General features: G+C 37.5%; 1 protein-coding gene across 1 annotated transcript in view; it reads left to right on the forward strand.

Annotated features, from left to right (window-relative positions):
* The first annotated feature begins 444 nt into the window (after positions 1–444).
* nampt2 (nicotinamide phosphoribosyltransferase 2) overlaps positions 445–19,185 on the forward strand; it is a 39,839-nt gene continuing 21,098 nt past the window's right edge. The window contains exons 1-5 of the mRNA XM_088917671.1: positions 445–681; positions 13,999–14,134; positions 15,626–15,729; positions 16,090–16,218; positions 17,372–17,530. Of these exons, the coding sequence (XP_088773797.1) occupies positions 634–681; positions 13,999–14,134; positions 15,626–15,729; positions 16,090–16,218; positions 17,372–17,530 (576 nt within the window). The 5' untranslated portion in view covers positions 445–633. The remainder of the gene's footprint in view (positions 682–13,998; positions 14,135–15,625; positions 15,730–16,089; positions 16,219–17,371; positions 17,531–19,185) is intronic.

Here is a 19,185-nt window from a genome sequence, read left to right on the forward strand (position 1 = left end):
CCTGGTTTGAAAATGTACATATGAATGTTCAAAATGAATGAAAAACGCAAAACAATGTGAATTTAGTACAGCCGCACTACTACAGTAGCAGTCAACTGACAGACAACAAATACTGTACATTACCTGTATAAACTATCCAGGCACTTAAGGGAAAGATAACTGCCCAATGGTTTTACTGTATTGTAACCCTAAGAATCTAATAATATATGTATATATAATTGTTCCCTGGATATAGGAATAATTTAAGAAACAACACCGCTATTCTGGCAGAAAATATGACAGAAACCGAAACTTAGTCTGATCTTAGTGCCAGGAAACTGAACCTCGTCACTCATCTGATTAGGAGAAATCGAAACTTTGTTTCAGGATCTCCTTCCCTCAGGCCGTGACGTCACTCCAGTAGGTAGTGTCTGCGAGAAATCGGTCTCACGCAGCACGCAATCAGGCTGGCGGAGGCTTCAGGCCCTCCCCTTCTGTACCCCGGACGCTGTAGTAACAGCATTGCATTGCCACACTCAAACCTTGACATTCGGGGAGTAGCAGTATTTCTCCGCCTTAAAAGTCACGCTTTTACACGAAAGAAAGTAAGAGCCAGAAAGGCGGACATTCCTGCCTGACTTCAGTTCCCAATAAATGGCTGCACAGGAGTTTAACATCTTGCTGGCGACAGACTCGTACAAGGTACGTTACAGTATAATTTCATTATATAATCTACTCTATTAGTTTGTATTCAAGCTGTTTATATGTGTTTAAAATCCAATAAAAATCCAAACGGTAGAAATTCTGCCCTTTTCACTGTGTTTTACAAATGTAAGAACAAAGTTGTATTTAAAATTGCAGTCGGTCTTCGGAGGTCGCCACAGAATCAAGTGCTGGTGTGCAGCTGCCTCACAAGTCAGAGTTCTGAGTGGGAGGGACTTTGATCAATGTGATACCGAATGGATCGATTTTGTTACAGTTGCGAGCGGTGAACGGGTAGCCATGAATACTGTACTGTAGTTCTAAACTTACGTGACTATTTTCGACACGATATTTATCGCTTAGCCTATCCATCGATTGACACAGCAAAAAAAGTCACTTTTTTTCTTTTAAAACTCGAATCAGCTAGACACGAGAGAGAAAATGTTTGTAATTGCTGTCATCCTTTCAATGGTACTTTAACTTTATTTAAACGCACGTTGACACATCCTGTAAACATCGCATTTTCTTTAGTGCTACTCAGACCAAACGCGACAGAGCTGCGTGGATGTGATCCTATACTATGAACCGGTTAGTGTTGCGCGCAACATATTGCACAAAGATCCTTAATTACAATCATCAGACGATTTTCAACCTAAAAATCTTAATGTCAGCCGTGACTTGGAAAAGAATCATCCACAGGAGTAAGTGTATGTAAAACATATTTGAATTGTATTTACTTTTCCAAAAAGTTTTAACTTAGATTTTAAGTGGAAGCTTGTTACAGTATGTGAACTGCTTGTATACCAGTTCGTTTTGTTTTTGCTTGTAATGAATAATTGTACGACGGATGTAGAATCAGTATCAAACTGTCGGTTATCCTTGTTTTTTTTTTGGTTTTGATTATTTTAAGTCATCCTACTTAAACTGCTTGTGATCTGAATGGGATGAAGGGATCAAAACTAAATATCGTTTTCTGTCTTCCAGAAAGGTCTCTCTAGGTCAGTTTTAACAGTTTTTTTTTAATCGTGGTTATTGGAAGGTCCCCAAAAAAGAATAGGGATTTATTTTTAATTTAATGTTAAATAAATTATAATCCCTTTATTTCAGGCAATTTGTTGTATTTTTTTAAAGATAAAACCCAGGGGTTATACTTCAGTGGAGAACACCACAGCTGTATTGCAAATGAAAATCATAGATTAATGAGGATTTGCCTTAGCAGGAAGGATCAGCAATGATATTTGAGTCAAACAGCTAAGCAAAGCTGGGTCTGGTCAGATCTGGGGTTTTGAGGCCTCTAGGAAACTCTTATAGCAGCAATGTGTTTGTGGACTGGTAGGGAGCACTCTTACCTCTGAACCAGAATTTCCAAACCTTTGTCCCAGTATAGGGACGAGGGGACAATGTGCTGTAATAGATATTCAATTAAGGTCTTAATTACCTGGTCATCAAAGATCACATCCTAGTTGTTCAAAAGTGTAGGGGTATTAATCCAGGTGTACTGGCTACAGAATTCCACTTTGGATTAGCACAATCTAGTCTCCCTGAATTTCTCCCTGAATTAGAATGGTGAGACAATCTGTCTTGTCTCCATCTGATTTGCTGGGTCTTCTGATCCAGAATAGCTGCAGTATTTTACCCGGGTGGTTGTTGCTTTTCAGTGGTAGATGAAGTAGATGCCCTCCTATGTGTAAAGTGTGTTGGGATCCTTTGGAGTTAAAAGCATTTTAAATTTTACAATTAACGTTTTTAAGCACTTTTTATAGATACAAATCTACAAACAGAATATTTATTGTTGTTGAAAATATCAGTGTGCATCTGTGTGCCTGACATTGATTTAGAAGATTTTATTACCCCAAAGTGCTGTCTGCAGTAAATTCAGTTAATGAACACAGTAGAGTAGATTACTTTCAAGCTGTAAATTTAGTAGCTACATTCAGACTTTTCTCCACAGAGCGATCTGGGTATGCATGGTACAAAAGGTCAGTGTGGAAGAACAGACTCATGATTTTATAACATGTGTGCCAATGAGCAAATGCCCATCAATTTAGCATATGAACTTCATAATTTGTGATGTTTTAATCAACTATTTTTTATTGTGAAGTATATAAAAGTAACCGGTTCTCTTGCTGTAATAATGACACAATTGACTCTGTCTGGAAGTTTAGATCTAGAATAGAATGTAGGCTCCTTAGGAACACTGCTCAGAGGTGACACCCAGTTTTAAGGCTTGGACAGTGCTCTAAATTAGAGTGCACACCTTCATCTGTCTTTCCGTCGTTCTTCTCCTCGTTTCGCTAGGGTGACCCTCCTCACCTTGACTGCCTGGATTGAGGAGCCACAGGGCTTCTGTGAGGAGTCTCCACTGAAGTCTCACACCTCCATCTTCTTGTTCTGACTTCCAGAGCTGTCACTTCTCATTGAGGTCTCTTCCTGATTGTATCCGTGGCAGTTCTGTTCAGCCAGCAGATCCTCTGCAGTTCTGCTTTCAGACCTGATTTACTTGGCTTCCAGATTTCCTGAGCATGGCCGCACAGAAAATGTTCTCTGAATCTCTGTCACTTGAGCTCTACACTTCCTTTTCATTAGCTTTCGTCCTTTGGTTGGATCTTTTACAGTTGCCTTGCCATTTCTTGGGATTAAGATTGGTTCTTCCGTTCCTCAACTCCTTCAGTATCTTCATTTTACATTGTATTTAGAATGTTTTCTTAAAGATTAACTAGCATTGTATTGATGGCTGTGTTAACCCTAAATTTGAATGGATTTATTTTATGTTACTGCCACCCACATATCTAATGAATGCCTTGGCATGGTCCTGTGATCAGACGCATTATCTGCATAATTAATGTCTTTCAGAAGTCAGGTCCCATCTTTTTCCCTGCACTTCTGTGGTTCTACTTATCATTCATTACATCATCTTGTAACGCAGGAAGCATGACAAGATGCGTCTCTTTTACCCTCATTTTAACCGCCAGTGAATATATTGCAAGCTGCCATTTGCTAAAATTTCTTCTACATGATTTCATCCATCCATCCATTTTCTAACTGCATAATCCAATCCAGAGTCACAGGGGAGCTGGAGTCTATCCCGGCCAGCAGTGGGTGCAAGGTGGAGTATACTCTGCACGGTACACCAGTCCATTACTGGGCACACACAGACACGAATACATAATTTCGATAATATTAAAATAATCCAGTGTAGAAATGATTCATGTAAAATCTTTCATAAAGTGTCTGGCCATAAACTGTTTCTCAAAATGCATAAAAATGTTGCGTATTTAGTATATATTGTATATTTAGATGCATAACGCATTTAAAGCACCACTTCTTAATCCAGCCTGCTTAAAATAGACAAGGGAAAACTGTATCTACAGCAATAGGGGATCACATTACTTAAACTCATGTCTTCTTTCTGGATTTATGATGTGGTCTGTTTTCTATTTCTCTTGTTGATCTTCTATGTCATATTACTGCTATTATGTTGCTCATAAAGGAATCTTAAAGAGGATTGTTGATTATTTAAGCATCTCCAGAGGCCTTTCTGTTTCTCAAGGCATCATTTTCTTCTTTGACTTTGCTAGACCTTTTTTTCAGTCTTTAGGATGTGTGGAATTGTTGAAGATGTGGGCTGGGTCAGAAGGTGATGGGATGAGATTTTGTATCGCACAAGTTTATTTATTTCTATTTGTTTAACTGCATGTTTTCTGGTCGTCTTAATTTTTTATTGCTTTATCTTGTCACCTTGCAGTCTCTTACCTTGTACAACACACTCATTTTGTTCTTATTGGCTCATTTCCTTTTCTATAGAGATGTATTGTTTAGTAGCTGTTTTTTGATCTGCAAAATATACTTCCTTATTTGTCTCTTTGAGACCTTCTGAATCCTACAAATGGGTTTTGCCTGTTCTGTGGCCTTGTTATTATCACATGCGAACTTGTCATCTTGAAAAATTCTTAATGCGTTCCCGGTGGAAAAAATGTTCTCATCATTTTTTAGTTCGATCATCACTTTACTGCTAACAGGTGTTAATTATTCCTTTACTTCAGCAGTATACTGTATATCACAATGAAAACAGCCTGAAGCACATGCACCCTCACCTTGCAACTGTGCTCTTTCAGTGTAGTAGCAGTGCACCCATGCATTCTGTCTGGTATAATATGAACTTAAATAGTACATTCTTAGCTGGGTGTATCTAAAGATGTAATGCCTGGTCTTTGTTTCACAAGCATTTTTGTGAAATATGCTGTGCTCCAGCAATGAGTTCCTTAAAAAGTTGCTTCTTGTTTAATTTAAATGTATTGGTTTCTATTGGTGTTTTTAAGAAAGTGATGTTAAGTTTTCCTAATCCTTAAATAATGCAACAGAAAGGTCCTTAAAGGTGTCTCTAAAGTGTCATTTTGAGTTTTTCTTATTATTTTCTAATGATGTATCATGCAGTGTAAATAGCACAATCTGGGCTCTTATTCTGGGGAATATTTATGATCCACTATTTAGAATAACATGACATTTAAAACACATGATTAAGTTGAGGTGTAATGCACAGAAACTGTGAGTTACAGTGTAGAAATCAGAAATATGCATGTCCGTTGTTCCTTGTTGAAAGTTATAGTTGCCCAATTCTGGAACTCTATGATTCCTTAGATGAATATTATATTGTGCAACTAATAAATAGCCTACTTCATCAGTGTCCTACAGAGCTTCTCCTTGATGTTCCCTTATTGATGTTTAAAAGTTGTAGGGTAATTTCTTTTAGTTGTATCTAGCTCATAACAACCTTTAGTGTTTTGACAACATGAGAATACTTCTACTACCACATTAATTAATGGGCCAGACTTTTGCATCATGCATTATTTTTTTATCTTATATTCTTTTACTATGAGTGTTATATTATATATTTTATAGAATATTATATAAATACTTCTAGTATGAAGAAATGTACATATTTTAATATGATATAAATATAGTATGCAGTATTTTTTTTACTTTTTCAAATTGTCTTTACAAATGTTTTGCAAAAAATCCTATTGTAATATTTTCATGATTTTTTCCAAATTTAATTTGAACACATTCATGTTTCAAAGGTGCTGATTTTATTTTTTTCATATTATCTCTTTTACTTTTACAGTTTATGGTTAGGATTACTGGTGTACCAGCTTTTTTGTGTGATACATATGAATAATTTATTAACCTTAAATGAGATTTTCATATGCTATTGCAAAATCTAAAATCTAGACTGCTGTAACAGTTCTATATTATTATACCCTGTAAATGCTGTGTCATAACAGCTAATGGTGTTAACCCCTTTCTCCTAATAATCTCCACTGTGGGCTTGTATACAGACTCCCTAAAGTCCCATCTTAATTGAATTTGTGAGTTTGTCAGTTCTCTGCCTGATCACCAATGCAGTGGGATTGTTGCTGCAAAATGGCTGTGTGTGTCACTCAGGTGGGGCTGCACTTCTGGATAAAGTGAGCCTGCTTCTATATGTAGAGCTTTGAGATACTTTGAGTGAAAAAAAAACCTCTCTGTACCTACAGTTAATTACGTTCAAGTGGGGAGCTGCGTCACAACGTGAAGAAGGCTGTATGGTTGAAACGTTGTTTCTCCTTTCTATTTTTCAATGTGAAATTAACCTTTACTTGTCCCTTTGTAATTATGCTTTTTTTCGTATTGTTTGCAATCCCGCTTTTGATCTCTTGGTCCCTGCATATATATAATGTAGTAGCTTGTAAAGACACTTGGGTTTTGGTACTCAAGCCAAAAACACATCACTATATCTTCATGTCAGGATTAAAAAAAAAATGCAGATTAAGTCATGGACATGGTTCTTGCTAAGTACATGCTTCTTGCATCAAGCTGTGAAATAGCTTGATTTCTTTGTGTTCATATTGTATGTTAAGCTACATTCTCACCTCTAGTGCCCTCTTAATCGTAAATTAATCAATGTTTGTTTATGTCAGGGTGTGTGTTGATGTGAAATGCATTTTTACAGGCTTTGCCATGCAACGTAGGGATGTTAAAACCCTGTTTCTGTATAATATTAACTTAAATAGTACTGTTTCTGGATAGTCTCCACTCTGGACTTATTATATGGCCTCTCAAGTTTCCTCTTTATTTATTTGATTAAACCATTTCTCACTGCTCCACCTGTTCTGTTGTGTTTCGAACTGTTGTGTGTCAGATTTGGGCTGCAATGAAATGGTGGGTTATAATATTCTTTATATACTAACAGTATACAGTATATATATTATACAGTATGTGTTATAACCTTATTAGTGTTGTGTACGTTACTGTAAAGTTGCAGAGGTGGGACAGATGGCACTGAGATAACCTGACAACATTAAAGAGTTTTGGTGATAGTGATGGCTTCTGGTATGCCTGCCAATTGCAGACAGTTTTGCAATTTGTACAGTACATGTAAAATTGTGGGCAACACTGCATAGTGGACTCATACAGCGTAAGTGACAGTTTGTGGGTTTGAGTCCCTGCTGCTGACCCAATGAGCCGCTGAGGATCTGCTGTGGACTTTTGCCCTTTTTTACTTTCAAAATACATCTAACCTTTTTGGAGAGAATAAAGTTATTGACAGTAATGAAACAGCAAGCTCAGTAATATGATTAAGGTATTTGGAACTCCATGTAAAAGAGACTTTTAAATATGTTTTTAAATGTATTTTGTGTTAAATTATCTGTTTGTGCTGCAATGTCTTTACACTTTCATTTAAATGTTACTGTGAAAAGTATTTTTCTGAACTTTGTCGTTCAGAAATAGAGCACATTGTTGTCGTAAAGTCTCTTTTCACAGTTTAATTATGCAAACTGTGTAATACAGGCTTTTCAAGTAACTGTGTATCCCAAATAGAAACTCAAAAGCTTATTTTATTAAGACTCTGCAATACAATTGCCTTTTTTGGGGGTCTTGACAAAATTGTTTATACAGTAAGTCTTTAGAAATAGCATATGAAAAACAGTTGTTTTAATATGTCATGTTCACTGGAACTGCTATCACCGTATTCCCACAAATTGTGATAAGTAGCTGTGCCTGGGATAATTATAGCAGAAGTTCTAACTTTAAAGTGGTACCATTAAGCAACATACTGTAAGGCTTATTTTATGCATTAAATTACTTCACAATTTATCAGAGCCACAGTATAGAACTTTTTTTTGTTATTCTGGCCTTATGTTAATAATATCAAACAGGTTTTACATCGTGTAACTTCATCACATCTCTGATTCTTGCAAACTGTTGTGGCTTTTGGTTTCATTCAGTGATCTTATAGAGAAAACATTCAGTCCGACTTGAAGCATAAGTTTTAGTTTTGTGTAAACGAAAGTAAAACCAGATCTGCCCATCTGGATTTTATGACGCAAAGAAGAAATAGATTTAGTTTCCATTTCCTTGACATTACATTATAATCTCGTGAGAGATTAAGATGATTTAAATTGTGTGGCACTTAGCCTGTTACTTTGGGTGTTTGTACAGTATATAGCTTTGAGTCCTACCATCTGGCACCTACATCTCTGCACACTACTTAACACAAATTCAAAGCTGTTCTTAAAACTGTATTAGTGTGTTATTTTGTAAGGTTAAGTTTACTAAATTGATTATTGTTTGTTGATTGCTTCTTTCTCTCTGTGCAACAGTCATTTAATTTTGATTGTAATTGTTTGATTTATATATATTTTATCAGGTACCCGTGTTTCAGTGTTGCAGTGTGTTACTAACTGTGTAAAATCTCATTTGCCCTGCCTCACTCAGATCAAACAGTAATGCTGACCAAGATGTTCACTTAAGCTGAATCAGTGACATGAATAGTGTGATCAGTATTTACTGCACATAAAGAGTTATCAGTACATCAGTTTAACAAAGGACGTATTACTTCATGTACATATCATTTTCTTTCTGTTTAAGCGCTACACCAAATAGCCTCTACGCAATCTTAAATTGCCCTTGTGATTGTTGGGCCACATAATCTCATTGTGAATGTGCTGCCTGTCGTGGAGTGTACGTGGAATTTTTGATACAGAACAGGGAGAACATAACAAGCAGATAAGGTGGACTAGGCAAGGACTTATTTGTGGCCTGTGTTTACAGGTTATGCTTTGATTTAGTAAAGCCTTCTGCAAAGAAACATACTGTAATAGGGGCATTTTGACGTGAACTGCATTAAGCTCTTAAGGCAGATTTTCATTTTATTTTAGCCTTTTTCAGTGTTAAACTACTGAAGGGAACAGGTCAAGTCAGGGCATGGTGCTAAGGGAATGCATACTTTGGATTTCTCGAATCCGTTAATCAGATGTGAACTGATGTCAAACTGTGAAGCCATAAAATTCCTGTTCCATATGAGCTAATATATCTGATTAATTTCTTATCTTGTACCTGTCAGATATATAATATAATAAAACCTATTCACCTGTCCCTTGATTAACTTACACCTGGTTTCCAGATTTTCGCTGTAACAAAATAGATATTTGCATTAGAGTGAAGGTATGTCTTTTGTAGCTAAGCAGAAGACGCCATCGTCATAGTGTGACCTCCCACATCATAGGTCCTAATTGTGTCTGTATTCTTAGAATATTTACTTTTTTCCTTCTGGATTGGTCTATATAGGATAGTAAATTATTATATACAATATTGTTTTTACGTTGATGATTCAATGCATTTGTAGGGTAAAAATAGTGATTCTAATTATTTTCTAAACTTCAGGAAAGAATCAGAATGTTTAACATGTAAAGTAATAGGAATATGGTTTTCAGTTTACAAATTGTTACCTTACCAGCAGTTTTTGAGGAAAGAATTATGTTTCTGTAAATTGAAAGATGGGTGTGTAATATTTGTTTTCCAATGGTTTGTCTTATGTGACATAATTGCCTATTTCTTTCTTTAAGTACCCTTCCACTAGGACTTACTGTAAGTCTTCAACTATTAGTTAGAACTGTCAGGTAAAGGACATTATGGCTTTTAATGCCGTCTTGGGCCCATTTGGGTAGCAGCGGCTGCGGTCCAGATTTCACCCACACTCCTGTTAGCTCAATGCTCTGAATAGCATGCAGGGAGTTGTGCTTTCTTTTTTAACCCAAAATGACACCAAGTGCTTGCCCTAAATAAAATACATTTTTTACCAGTGTAGGATCTGTTTTTCTGCTTTCCGGCCCTGGAGAAAGTAATTTATGATGGGGCTTACCCTTCTGTAGCCCTGCATTGATCAGTCCATGCAACCATATTACAGCAGGCCATAACATCAGAGTCCAGAGGATACAGGTGTAAACTACTGTACGTGAAAGACTGTAATACAGGTGTCTGGAAAGGATCCTCCTAGCGGCTCAAGAATCCAAATGGGCAGCTTTCCCTTCCAATATTAAATTTTAACAGGAAATGGAAACAAATACATGAAATTCAAATTAAAGGTTGAGATTTGGATTTGCAGATTTGAAACATATACAGGTTTCATCATTTGTGCTTGCTCTTCCAGGAAGCAGGATTCCAGTGAAACGTCTCTCTCCCGGGGTGGGGTTAAATCCAGGTTGACCAGATGACTTGCTGCTAATCAGGACTGTTGGAGACACTACAGGAGTTTAAGGTGGCTCTAAACTGAAAGAAGTTGATTTCTAAGTTCAGCATGACTTCTTTTTGCAGAGATTAATATAAACGAATGCTTCTGTGCAGTAAAAGTGTAATACTGATCAGCAGTTCACTATTCCTGCCAACACTCGAATCTTGTGAACAGCTGAACAATCTTACTGATGTGTTCAAAAGCATCATTTCAAATCTGGCTTTACAGAGAACAGATGATCAGTATTATGTGTTTCCAGCGCACAGGTGTTAAAACGCTGATTTTCAAAACAGCAGAGGCGTAGTGCTGAATTTACAAATTATCATCCTCCAATTTAAGGGCAATCTTAAAACCCTGCCCAGACATAGCGTCTCCAGGTGAACCTGGAGTAATATGCTTACCTTGCAAATCGCAGACATGTCTTAGGTGTAAGTGTGCTCAATAATTTTATTTTGTTCAGTGCATGACTGTCAATATGGGAGTATGGAACAAGCTACCCAGCCATATTGTTCAAGTTGATACCCTGGCGTCTTTCAAGAAATGTCTGGATGAGATCCTGTGATTAATTAACTCTTAGCTAGAAAACAAGCCAGATGAGCTACATTTTTTCCATTTGAGTAGTTTTGGTTTTCATTACAGTCAATGTAATGTTAAAGAAACTAACCCCTGAAGCACAATTTGTCTCCATCAGGTTGTTGTATGACAGTGAAGAAAGGAATGATGTTGTGTTGTGTCTTTTTAGACATACCCTGTACCTTCTGTTCTTCCTTTTTGTTGGCACATCAGCAGAAGAAACCTGGATATACATTGCAGAATGTCCAAAACCTTGAGGGCACAGACTGTTTCCTCTCATCGTGCATCTGTTTATATAATTACAGCCTTGTGTCGTAACTGTGAGGTAGCGGGTGATGTGTTTTTTTTGTAAGACAACATCACACTTTGTCCTATTTTTCTAGGACTAGGGTAGGGGATGAATATTTTTTTTCATGTCAGTTTAATTAGTTGACACCTTCTTTCAAGCAGTCCTGCAGTGCAAAACTAACAGTGAACTGTAAAAATAAACCATGACAAAAGTATAATTTTCTGTCATAATGTATTAAGGGCTGGCATGGTGTCCCAGTGGTTAGCGTCTCTTCCTCTCAGTGCTGGGGCCCTGGGTTCAATTCCTGGGGTGCTATCTGTGTGGAATTTGTATGTTCCCCCTGTGTTTGTATGGGTTTCCTCCCATAGACCAAAGACATCCTGATAGGTTAATTGGCCTCTAGCGAAACTGACCCAGGTCTTAGTGTGTGATTGTTTGTGTCTGCGTGTGTCCTGCAATGGACTGGCATCCCATCCACAATGTACCCTGCTCTGTGACAGTTGCTCACTGAGATAGGCTCCAGCTGGTCGGCGACCCTGAATTGGATGAAGTGGCATGAAATAGGATGCAAAGGAACAAGTAATGTCTGACTTCACACCTCTTGATTGGCCTCTCTTTCTGTCCCCTGCTCCCACCTCTCACTCCTCCTCCCTCCCAGCCTTTGTTCTCCCGCTTTGCCTACTGCCTTGTCTCTCTCACACCTGAAGAAGGCTCCACGGCCGAAACGTTGTTCTCTTTCTTCTTTTTTTTCCAGCATGGAATAAACCTATTACTTGTTCCTTTGCAGCCTACGCATGCTGACGCAGCTACCCACCTGAACTATGAAATAGGATGGATGCATTAAGCAAAACACCACTACAGTTGCAGCAGATAGATAGAGTTATGAGTTGTGGGGGTGCAGAAGTCCTGATGCCTCCAAGTATCTGGGGAGTGAGCAGAACAAGTGGCAGGAGAGTGACAACTGCTAAGTAACCAGCAGACATGAGCAAAGAGGACAAGAAGGAGATGAGGTGTAAAAGCAAAACAGGATATATTCTAGGTGGCCTGGTGTTACAAGAGTATCCAGAATTGGAGGCAAGACCATCTTGATCTCTAATTTGGCAGGAAAGACAGAGAAGGCTCTAGTCATAGCCCTGATATAAACTACCCAAAAAATCTTATATGAACTATGAATTATGTGCCTACAAAAGACAAGTATTTATTAATGCAGTATGTGCTGATTCAGTGCTGAACCCAGGATGTGGAGGGAGGAACGGTGCTCTGCAGAAACCTATTTGTGTACAGTTCGTTTCATGCAAAACCTATTAGTGTCTGTTTTTAAGAAAAAAGGTCAAATCCATGCTGTATTAAATTTACTATAATTGTATCTTGGGGACAATAAAGAAACTTTTATGTTACTGCCTTCTGCAACTGGCATTTTATGATGTTCCCAGTGGAACATATTTGGAGGTTTATTGAATTTAGCATGAGAACTCACGCAAGAGCTGTGTAGTGTGGTGATTTGGAATATTTTCCCGCACATTTACTAGTGCTGTTACTTTTTTCTGCCTGAATCATTGTATGAACAACACCAAAGTTATTGAACATTTTCAGAACAAGAAAAAATAATAGTGGGCTACTTTACTGGGACCCGAACAAATAAATACAGTAATTAAATACAGCATAATATTTAAGATATATTTAAATAAATATAAACACATTATTATATAAATATTTATATACAGTATAAATTAAAGTAATATAATTAAATAAATACAGTGTTCAATGTGTAAATCAATAAATCCATTTGCAACTGATAAAATGTAAATCAGGGCAAGAACATAAATATACAGTTATTTCAGCTACCAGCAACTAGGGTGAAATTGAAAATTGAAATTGAAAAACCTTGGGGTTATATTCGATTCTGGCTTAACATTTGACCCACATGTGCAGCATACTGTCAAAACATCTTTTTTTCACCTCAAAAATATCGCTAGACTACGCCCTATGCTATCACTAACTGTGGCTGAAAAGCTGATCAACACATTTGTGTGCTCTCGAATTGACTACTGTAATGCTCTACTCGCCGGGGTATCTGAATCTACTCTGAACAAACTGCAGTATGTCCAAAATTCAGCAGCCAGAATCCTGACCAGGTCTAGTGCAAGTGTTCACATTACTCCTATCCTGGAGTCCTTGCACTGGCTTCCGATCAAATTCTGTGTGGACTTTAAAATCCTCATGCTCACCTATAAGGCTCTGCATGGCTTGGCACCTCAGTACCTGTCTGAACTATTATCGCCCTACTCCCCACCTCGCAACCTTCACTCTTCTAATTCTGGTCTCCTTACTGTCCCCCAAGCCCGTCTACACTGTATGGGTGACAAGGCCTTCTCCTGTTATGCTCCCAAGCTCTGGAACTCTCTCCCAAGGATATCAGAGTCACCTTTTCTAAACTCCTTCAAATCCAGACTCAAAACCCTCTTCTTCAGAAAAGCCTTTACTTAACTGGTTCCATTCTTCACCCCTCTACTTTTCTTAGTACCACCATCCATGTCTCCTCTGTTTATTATAATTGTGTTTTATCTTGTGTATTCTTTTTATTTATTGTTGTTGTCATCCTGTAAAGCGCTTTGAGAAGCCACCTTTAAAGACGCTATATAAAATAGTTTTTTATTATTATTATTATTATTATAGGGTGATTTCAAAGGTGTACCTTATGAATTAACCATTAACAATCAAAATCACCTTATTGAAATAAAAAAAACTACTTAATAGTGTTCTGTGAAGATGAAGAAACTGCCCGGAGTAGTACAGGTAAAAAGGTCAAATGTTGCCTTATGAGTAATTTGTCTGTCAAAGTGTACAACACTACTGATTTTCGCTCCGATAACTCAGATTGTCACCACTGCTTGTGTGCTTTCAGATTACTCATTACAAGCAGTACCCCCCAGACGTCGGCAAGGTGTATTCCTACTTTGAGTGCCGTCGAAAAAAAGGAGACCGCTTTAACGAGGTTGTGTTCTTTGGCCTGCAGTACCTGTTGAAGAAGTATCTTTCAGGTATTTGAGTGCTGTTTACACTCTCCTCATGAAAGAAGTACAGTATGTTACAGTGCCTTGAGGAGTATGTCAGTATGCCACTTTGTGGGATGGTACTTCACTATTTATCCATTTCCTAAACTGCTTTATCCAATACAGAGTTACAAGGGACACCAGAGCCTAACCCGGCGCGCACCGGGCGCAAGGCAAGATACACCCTGGATATCCATTGCAGGACACACACACTCGCGCCAGGGCCAGTTAACCCACCAACATGTCCACATGACTGTGGAAGAAAACTGGAGCGAGTGCACTGTTTATGCATTCCAAAAAGTGGTGTTTTTGACTTGTAATTTAAAAAAAATGCATGGCACTGAAGGGAATCAAATGGGATGTTTATCCATATAGGAAAAACTTTTTTTTAGCGCACTGCTACTGTAGATTGTGGAACAATAGCAACTGCAGAAAAGGCAGTTTTTCCTGCCTGCACCCTTCCACCACATTTGAAATTGTTCCTCCCTCAGCGGTTGACCTTTGCCCTTGTTGTAGGGATACTGGCTGCTGTTGGGTCTCCATTCCTTCTGAAACTCATAATTGTCTCCATCTATTTTGGCGTCTGCATTTTAGCTGAACGGAAATTACTATCACATAGCACTGTTTACTCTAAGGTGTTTTCCTTAGGATCTGCAACATTTTCCTCACCTGATTACTTAACACATTTCCAATTTGTTTTCTACCTGCTTAAACCTAATATTGCAAAACATTCTCAAGGGATAAAGACTCCAGCAGCTATTTGTCGTTTTAATAATCAAGAATATCCATTTAACTGATATACTGTAATTGACCGCATCAGAAAAACTGTAAAAGTGCTTCTCTTTCTGAATTTGACTAAGTAAAAGCTGGTTTATGTTAATTCTAGTGCTGCATTTTATATGTGCTATTTTATATGCACGTTTTATAGAAATATAATTATTACATTATCATGTCACAGATGAGGTCCTTGCCCAAGCTTCAAACACTTTAGACAGCCTGACTATGCACTAATCAAGTGTCAAGGTCAGGTTAAGCAAAAAGATTAACACTTTTTGAAAAGCTTAGTGTTTTATAATAATGGATTTTCCAGTCCATAAAAGACATCAGGTCAAAACTGAGCAAGCCTGCGTAAAGTATAAACCACAAGGTTAATGTGTGTTATATAAAAGAAGAAAGAGGCTTTTTATAAGTGCATTTTCCTGCTGTGACATTATACCTTTGTGTATTGTGATGGAGTGTAGAGAAGATGCCTATATGCCTGGATTTTTGCCTTCATTGCCCTTCTTCTGTTCAGATTACCTTTGCCTCTGACGGGGGCTTATTCTTGTGTCTATTCCCAGATGTCCTTTCCCTTGTACCTGTGCATAGTTACTCAGCGTTGCGCTGCAGATGCAGCCCAGAATGCAGTTCAGCCCCCCCCGAATAACCAGTGATTTTTATTATTTCTGTCATCCCTCCCCCCAACCCCTCCATTTTCAGGTCCTGTGGTAACTGAAGAAAAAATTCAGCAGGCAAAACAGATGTACCAGCAGCATTTTAAACAATCTGTGTTTGATGAGGAAGGCTGGAGAAAAATTTTAGAGGTAATTTTGTTGCTTTTTTAAACTCGTACACCTTGCAAGAGAAAACAGACTTTGAGTATTTCATGACTAGAAATGAAAGATCTGTTCTGTAAATGGTAGTTTTCCTGAATTGAATTATGCATTTCCATTGTTAATACTCCACAGAGGGTTATTAATGGCTTTATGAACAGCCATTACTTAACCCTTTAATGTTGTATATTGTAAATACATTTTTAAAAATACTTTAAGAACAGAAACCAACATTCTTGTGTTCTTAGTCTGTCTAATAAAGTGAGTATGGGTATTACAAGAAGGTTATTTTAATATGTTTGAAGTATTCTGGAACTGCATACAGTAACTGAACCATTTCTTGTGCGTCAGAAATACGATGGTCGTCTTCCCATCCGTATCAAAGCTGTCCCTGAAGGAAAGATTATACCTCGTGGCAACGTGCTCTTCACAGTGGAGAACACGGACTCTGACTTCTACTGGCTCACCAACTACATTGAGGTTCCTCATTTTGTATTGATATGCCCTGAACCACATTTATATAATGGATTTGAATGAAATTTGGTATCTGAGTGAATCAGTTAAATTAAAAAAATCAACCTTTCAACCTTACAAATAATTAATTTTCAACTTGAAATGTGCCCTTTGCTCAACGTGGCTTAATCCACATGCAAAAAAGTTATTACTTAAGGTATTTTTAAGGGAAATAATTGAAGTAAAAAATTGATGTTTCTACTAAGAAGTTTTGTGTGATCACTTCATGTAATTTGAAAGTGGCATGCATAGAATAAAAGTGTTTTTGTGTGATGTAAAAAAAATGTATGTTATAGATAGAATGATGATCATAATTATGAGTAACATGTCTGCTTTATTTGTATTATAAAGATGATGACAGTTTCTTCTACTAAAGTTGCATCAATTTGCATGCCATGGTGCAGTAACAGAAGAGATTATAATAATTATAATTATAATTGCTTACACTTATGTAGCGCTTTTCTGGACACTCCACTCAAAGCACTTTACAGGTAATGGGGACTCCCCTCCACCACCACCAATGTGCAGTATCCACCTGGATGATGCGACGGCAGCCATAGTGCGCCAGAACACTCACCACACATCAGCTTTCATTGGGGAGGAGAGCAGAGTAATGAAGCCAATTAATGGGAATTTTGGCCAGGACACCGGGGTTAAACCCCTACTCTTTTCAAGAAACACCCTGGGATTTTTAATGACCATAGAAAGTCAGGACCTCGGTTTTACGTCTCATCCGAAGGATGGCGCCTGTTTACAGTATAGTGTCCCCGTCACTATACTGGGGCATTAGGACCCACACAGATCGCAGGGTCCCCTGCTGGCCCCACTAACACCTCTTCCAGCAGCAACCTTAGTTTCTCCCAGGTCTCCCATCCAGGTACTGACCAGGCTCACAGTGGGTTTCCAATTGTGAGTTGCAGAGTGATATGGCTGCATAGATGGAAAATTGCTTAAATTAGAAAGAGTATCTATCATAGCAAAGCTACAAAGTGTCATAGATTTTCAGTATTTTAGGCATTCAATTCATTTTTAAATATTAAGGACAAAAGTTGACTGTGCTGGAATGTATATGTGTTAACACCAGTAGTTTAGCATGTCTCATTTTTCTTTTCTTCCATAGACCATGCTGGTTCAGATGTGGTACCCTATCACTGTGGCCACAATGTCCCGTGAGTTTAAGAAGATATTGGCAAAGTACCTCAAAGCCACATCTGGAAGTCTTGAAGGGCTGGAATTTAAACTGCATGATTTTGGTTACAGAGGAGTGTCTTCCCAAGAGGTATGAATGCTCTTTGATTCTCTTTAGCTTCGAAAAGTACCTTTTTAAGAACATAAGAGTCTACAAACAAAACATAGCTCTAAGAATCTCATCCAGAAAAGAAGCCAGGGTATGAGGTTCAAGATCATGGCCGGGTAGCTTATTCCACACTCCCACAACCCTTTGTGTAAAGAATTGCCTCCTGTTCTCAGTTCTCTTCCTTTCTAATTGAGGAAGTTATATTTCATGCATTTACAGTAATAAAGTAATAAAGACTTTTGGATGTTTAGGACTTTTGATATATGTTAAACAGCAGTGGATCTTTTAGAAGATCTTAAAGTAATCAATTTAAGTATATTTCTTTATATTGTAGAAAACTATTTTTGACATTTATTAATCCATGCTTGAGTAAAACGAATAATTCATTTTTTGCATGACTGGATTTTATAAGATGAAGTATTGATTACTTTCTAATAATAGACAAAGCTAAAGGTTAATCAATATTTTAGTTTTTGTGCAAATTGGCCATAAATGAAATGGATAGTGGTTTAAGGTTCTTAGTTAACTTTGTGTATGCTTGATGGTCCTAATCCCTGGCTTTTTTTCTTTTTCAAATGTTTTAAATTTAGTATGCATTTGTTAAGACTGCTGTACTTGCCATAGTTGAGTAGACATCAATATACTGTATGTGATTGTGTAGCAGCCTTCTCCAGATATGTATTTTTGAAATTGTAATTTGATCTTCCTTCCATAAGGAACAGCCTTGCAATTAACACCTTCCTCTAGTACAACTGGTTATTTTTAATATGTATTAACATTTTCATTATAGGAAGAATTATTTTAAAACCAAAGACCAACTGCAGCAGTATTTTAAACCAAAATCACTTACATTAGCATTGTTTTAAATACGTTTTAATAGTCTGTGATGGAAAACTCTTGTTTATCTGTGACTTTAACAGGCTCTCTACAGTCATTGAAATTAAAGTGTTTTCAGTTTTCAAACATCATATGAACCACCCTGGGAGAAATAAGGCCACATTATCAAGCCATGCTGTGCTTACTGCTTACTCTGGATGTCAGCCAAGTGTGTCTTAGAGTGCAGTTTTGTCATTCTCCAGTGTAGTACCTTAGTTTGCAACTGTAACTAAACATATGGCTTCATTAGCACTGAAGTATCCTTGCTTTTGACCTCTAGAGTCATGTGCTGTGCTTTAAATTCTGTTGATGGTTTTGATTGTAACCTTGTTCCTGATTTAGAAAGTGTTTTTGAAGGAGTATTCAAGAGGGGTTTTTAAATCTACTTTTTCTACAATGCCTGGTGAATTAAGGACTGGTGGGGTAGGGATAGCCCTGAATTAGTATAAGATCTCGGCTGTTCTTTTGCTGCCCCATTTTATTGATTGACAACTAATTAATATGAGGCAATATTAGTACCTTTTTTAAAAGCATATAAATATCCTTGCATTTCATCAGTACCGTAACTCTGGTCATTTTAATTAGCTGCAGGTTGATGTGAGCAAATTCTGTAAGCACCATTGTACTTCACATGGGTGATGTCTGTAGGCTAGGTGATGTTTCAGATGAGCTGAAGAAGTCAGCCGGTTTCATCTCTCAGTCATAGCTGCTGCTCTTTTAGGGCTTTCATCTGCTAGTTTTCACAAGTTTTTTGTTACACG

This window comes from Atractosteus spatula, chromosome 5 (assembly GCF_055471065.1).
Source record: "Atractosteus spatula isolate fAtrSpa1 chromosome 5, fAtrSpa1.hap1, whole genome shotgun sequence".
In the NCBI taxonomy this organism is placed as follows: Eukaryota; Metazoa; Chordata; class Actinopteri; order Semionotiformes; family Lepisosteidae; genus Atractosteus; species Atractosteus spatula.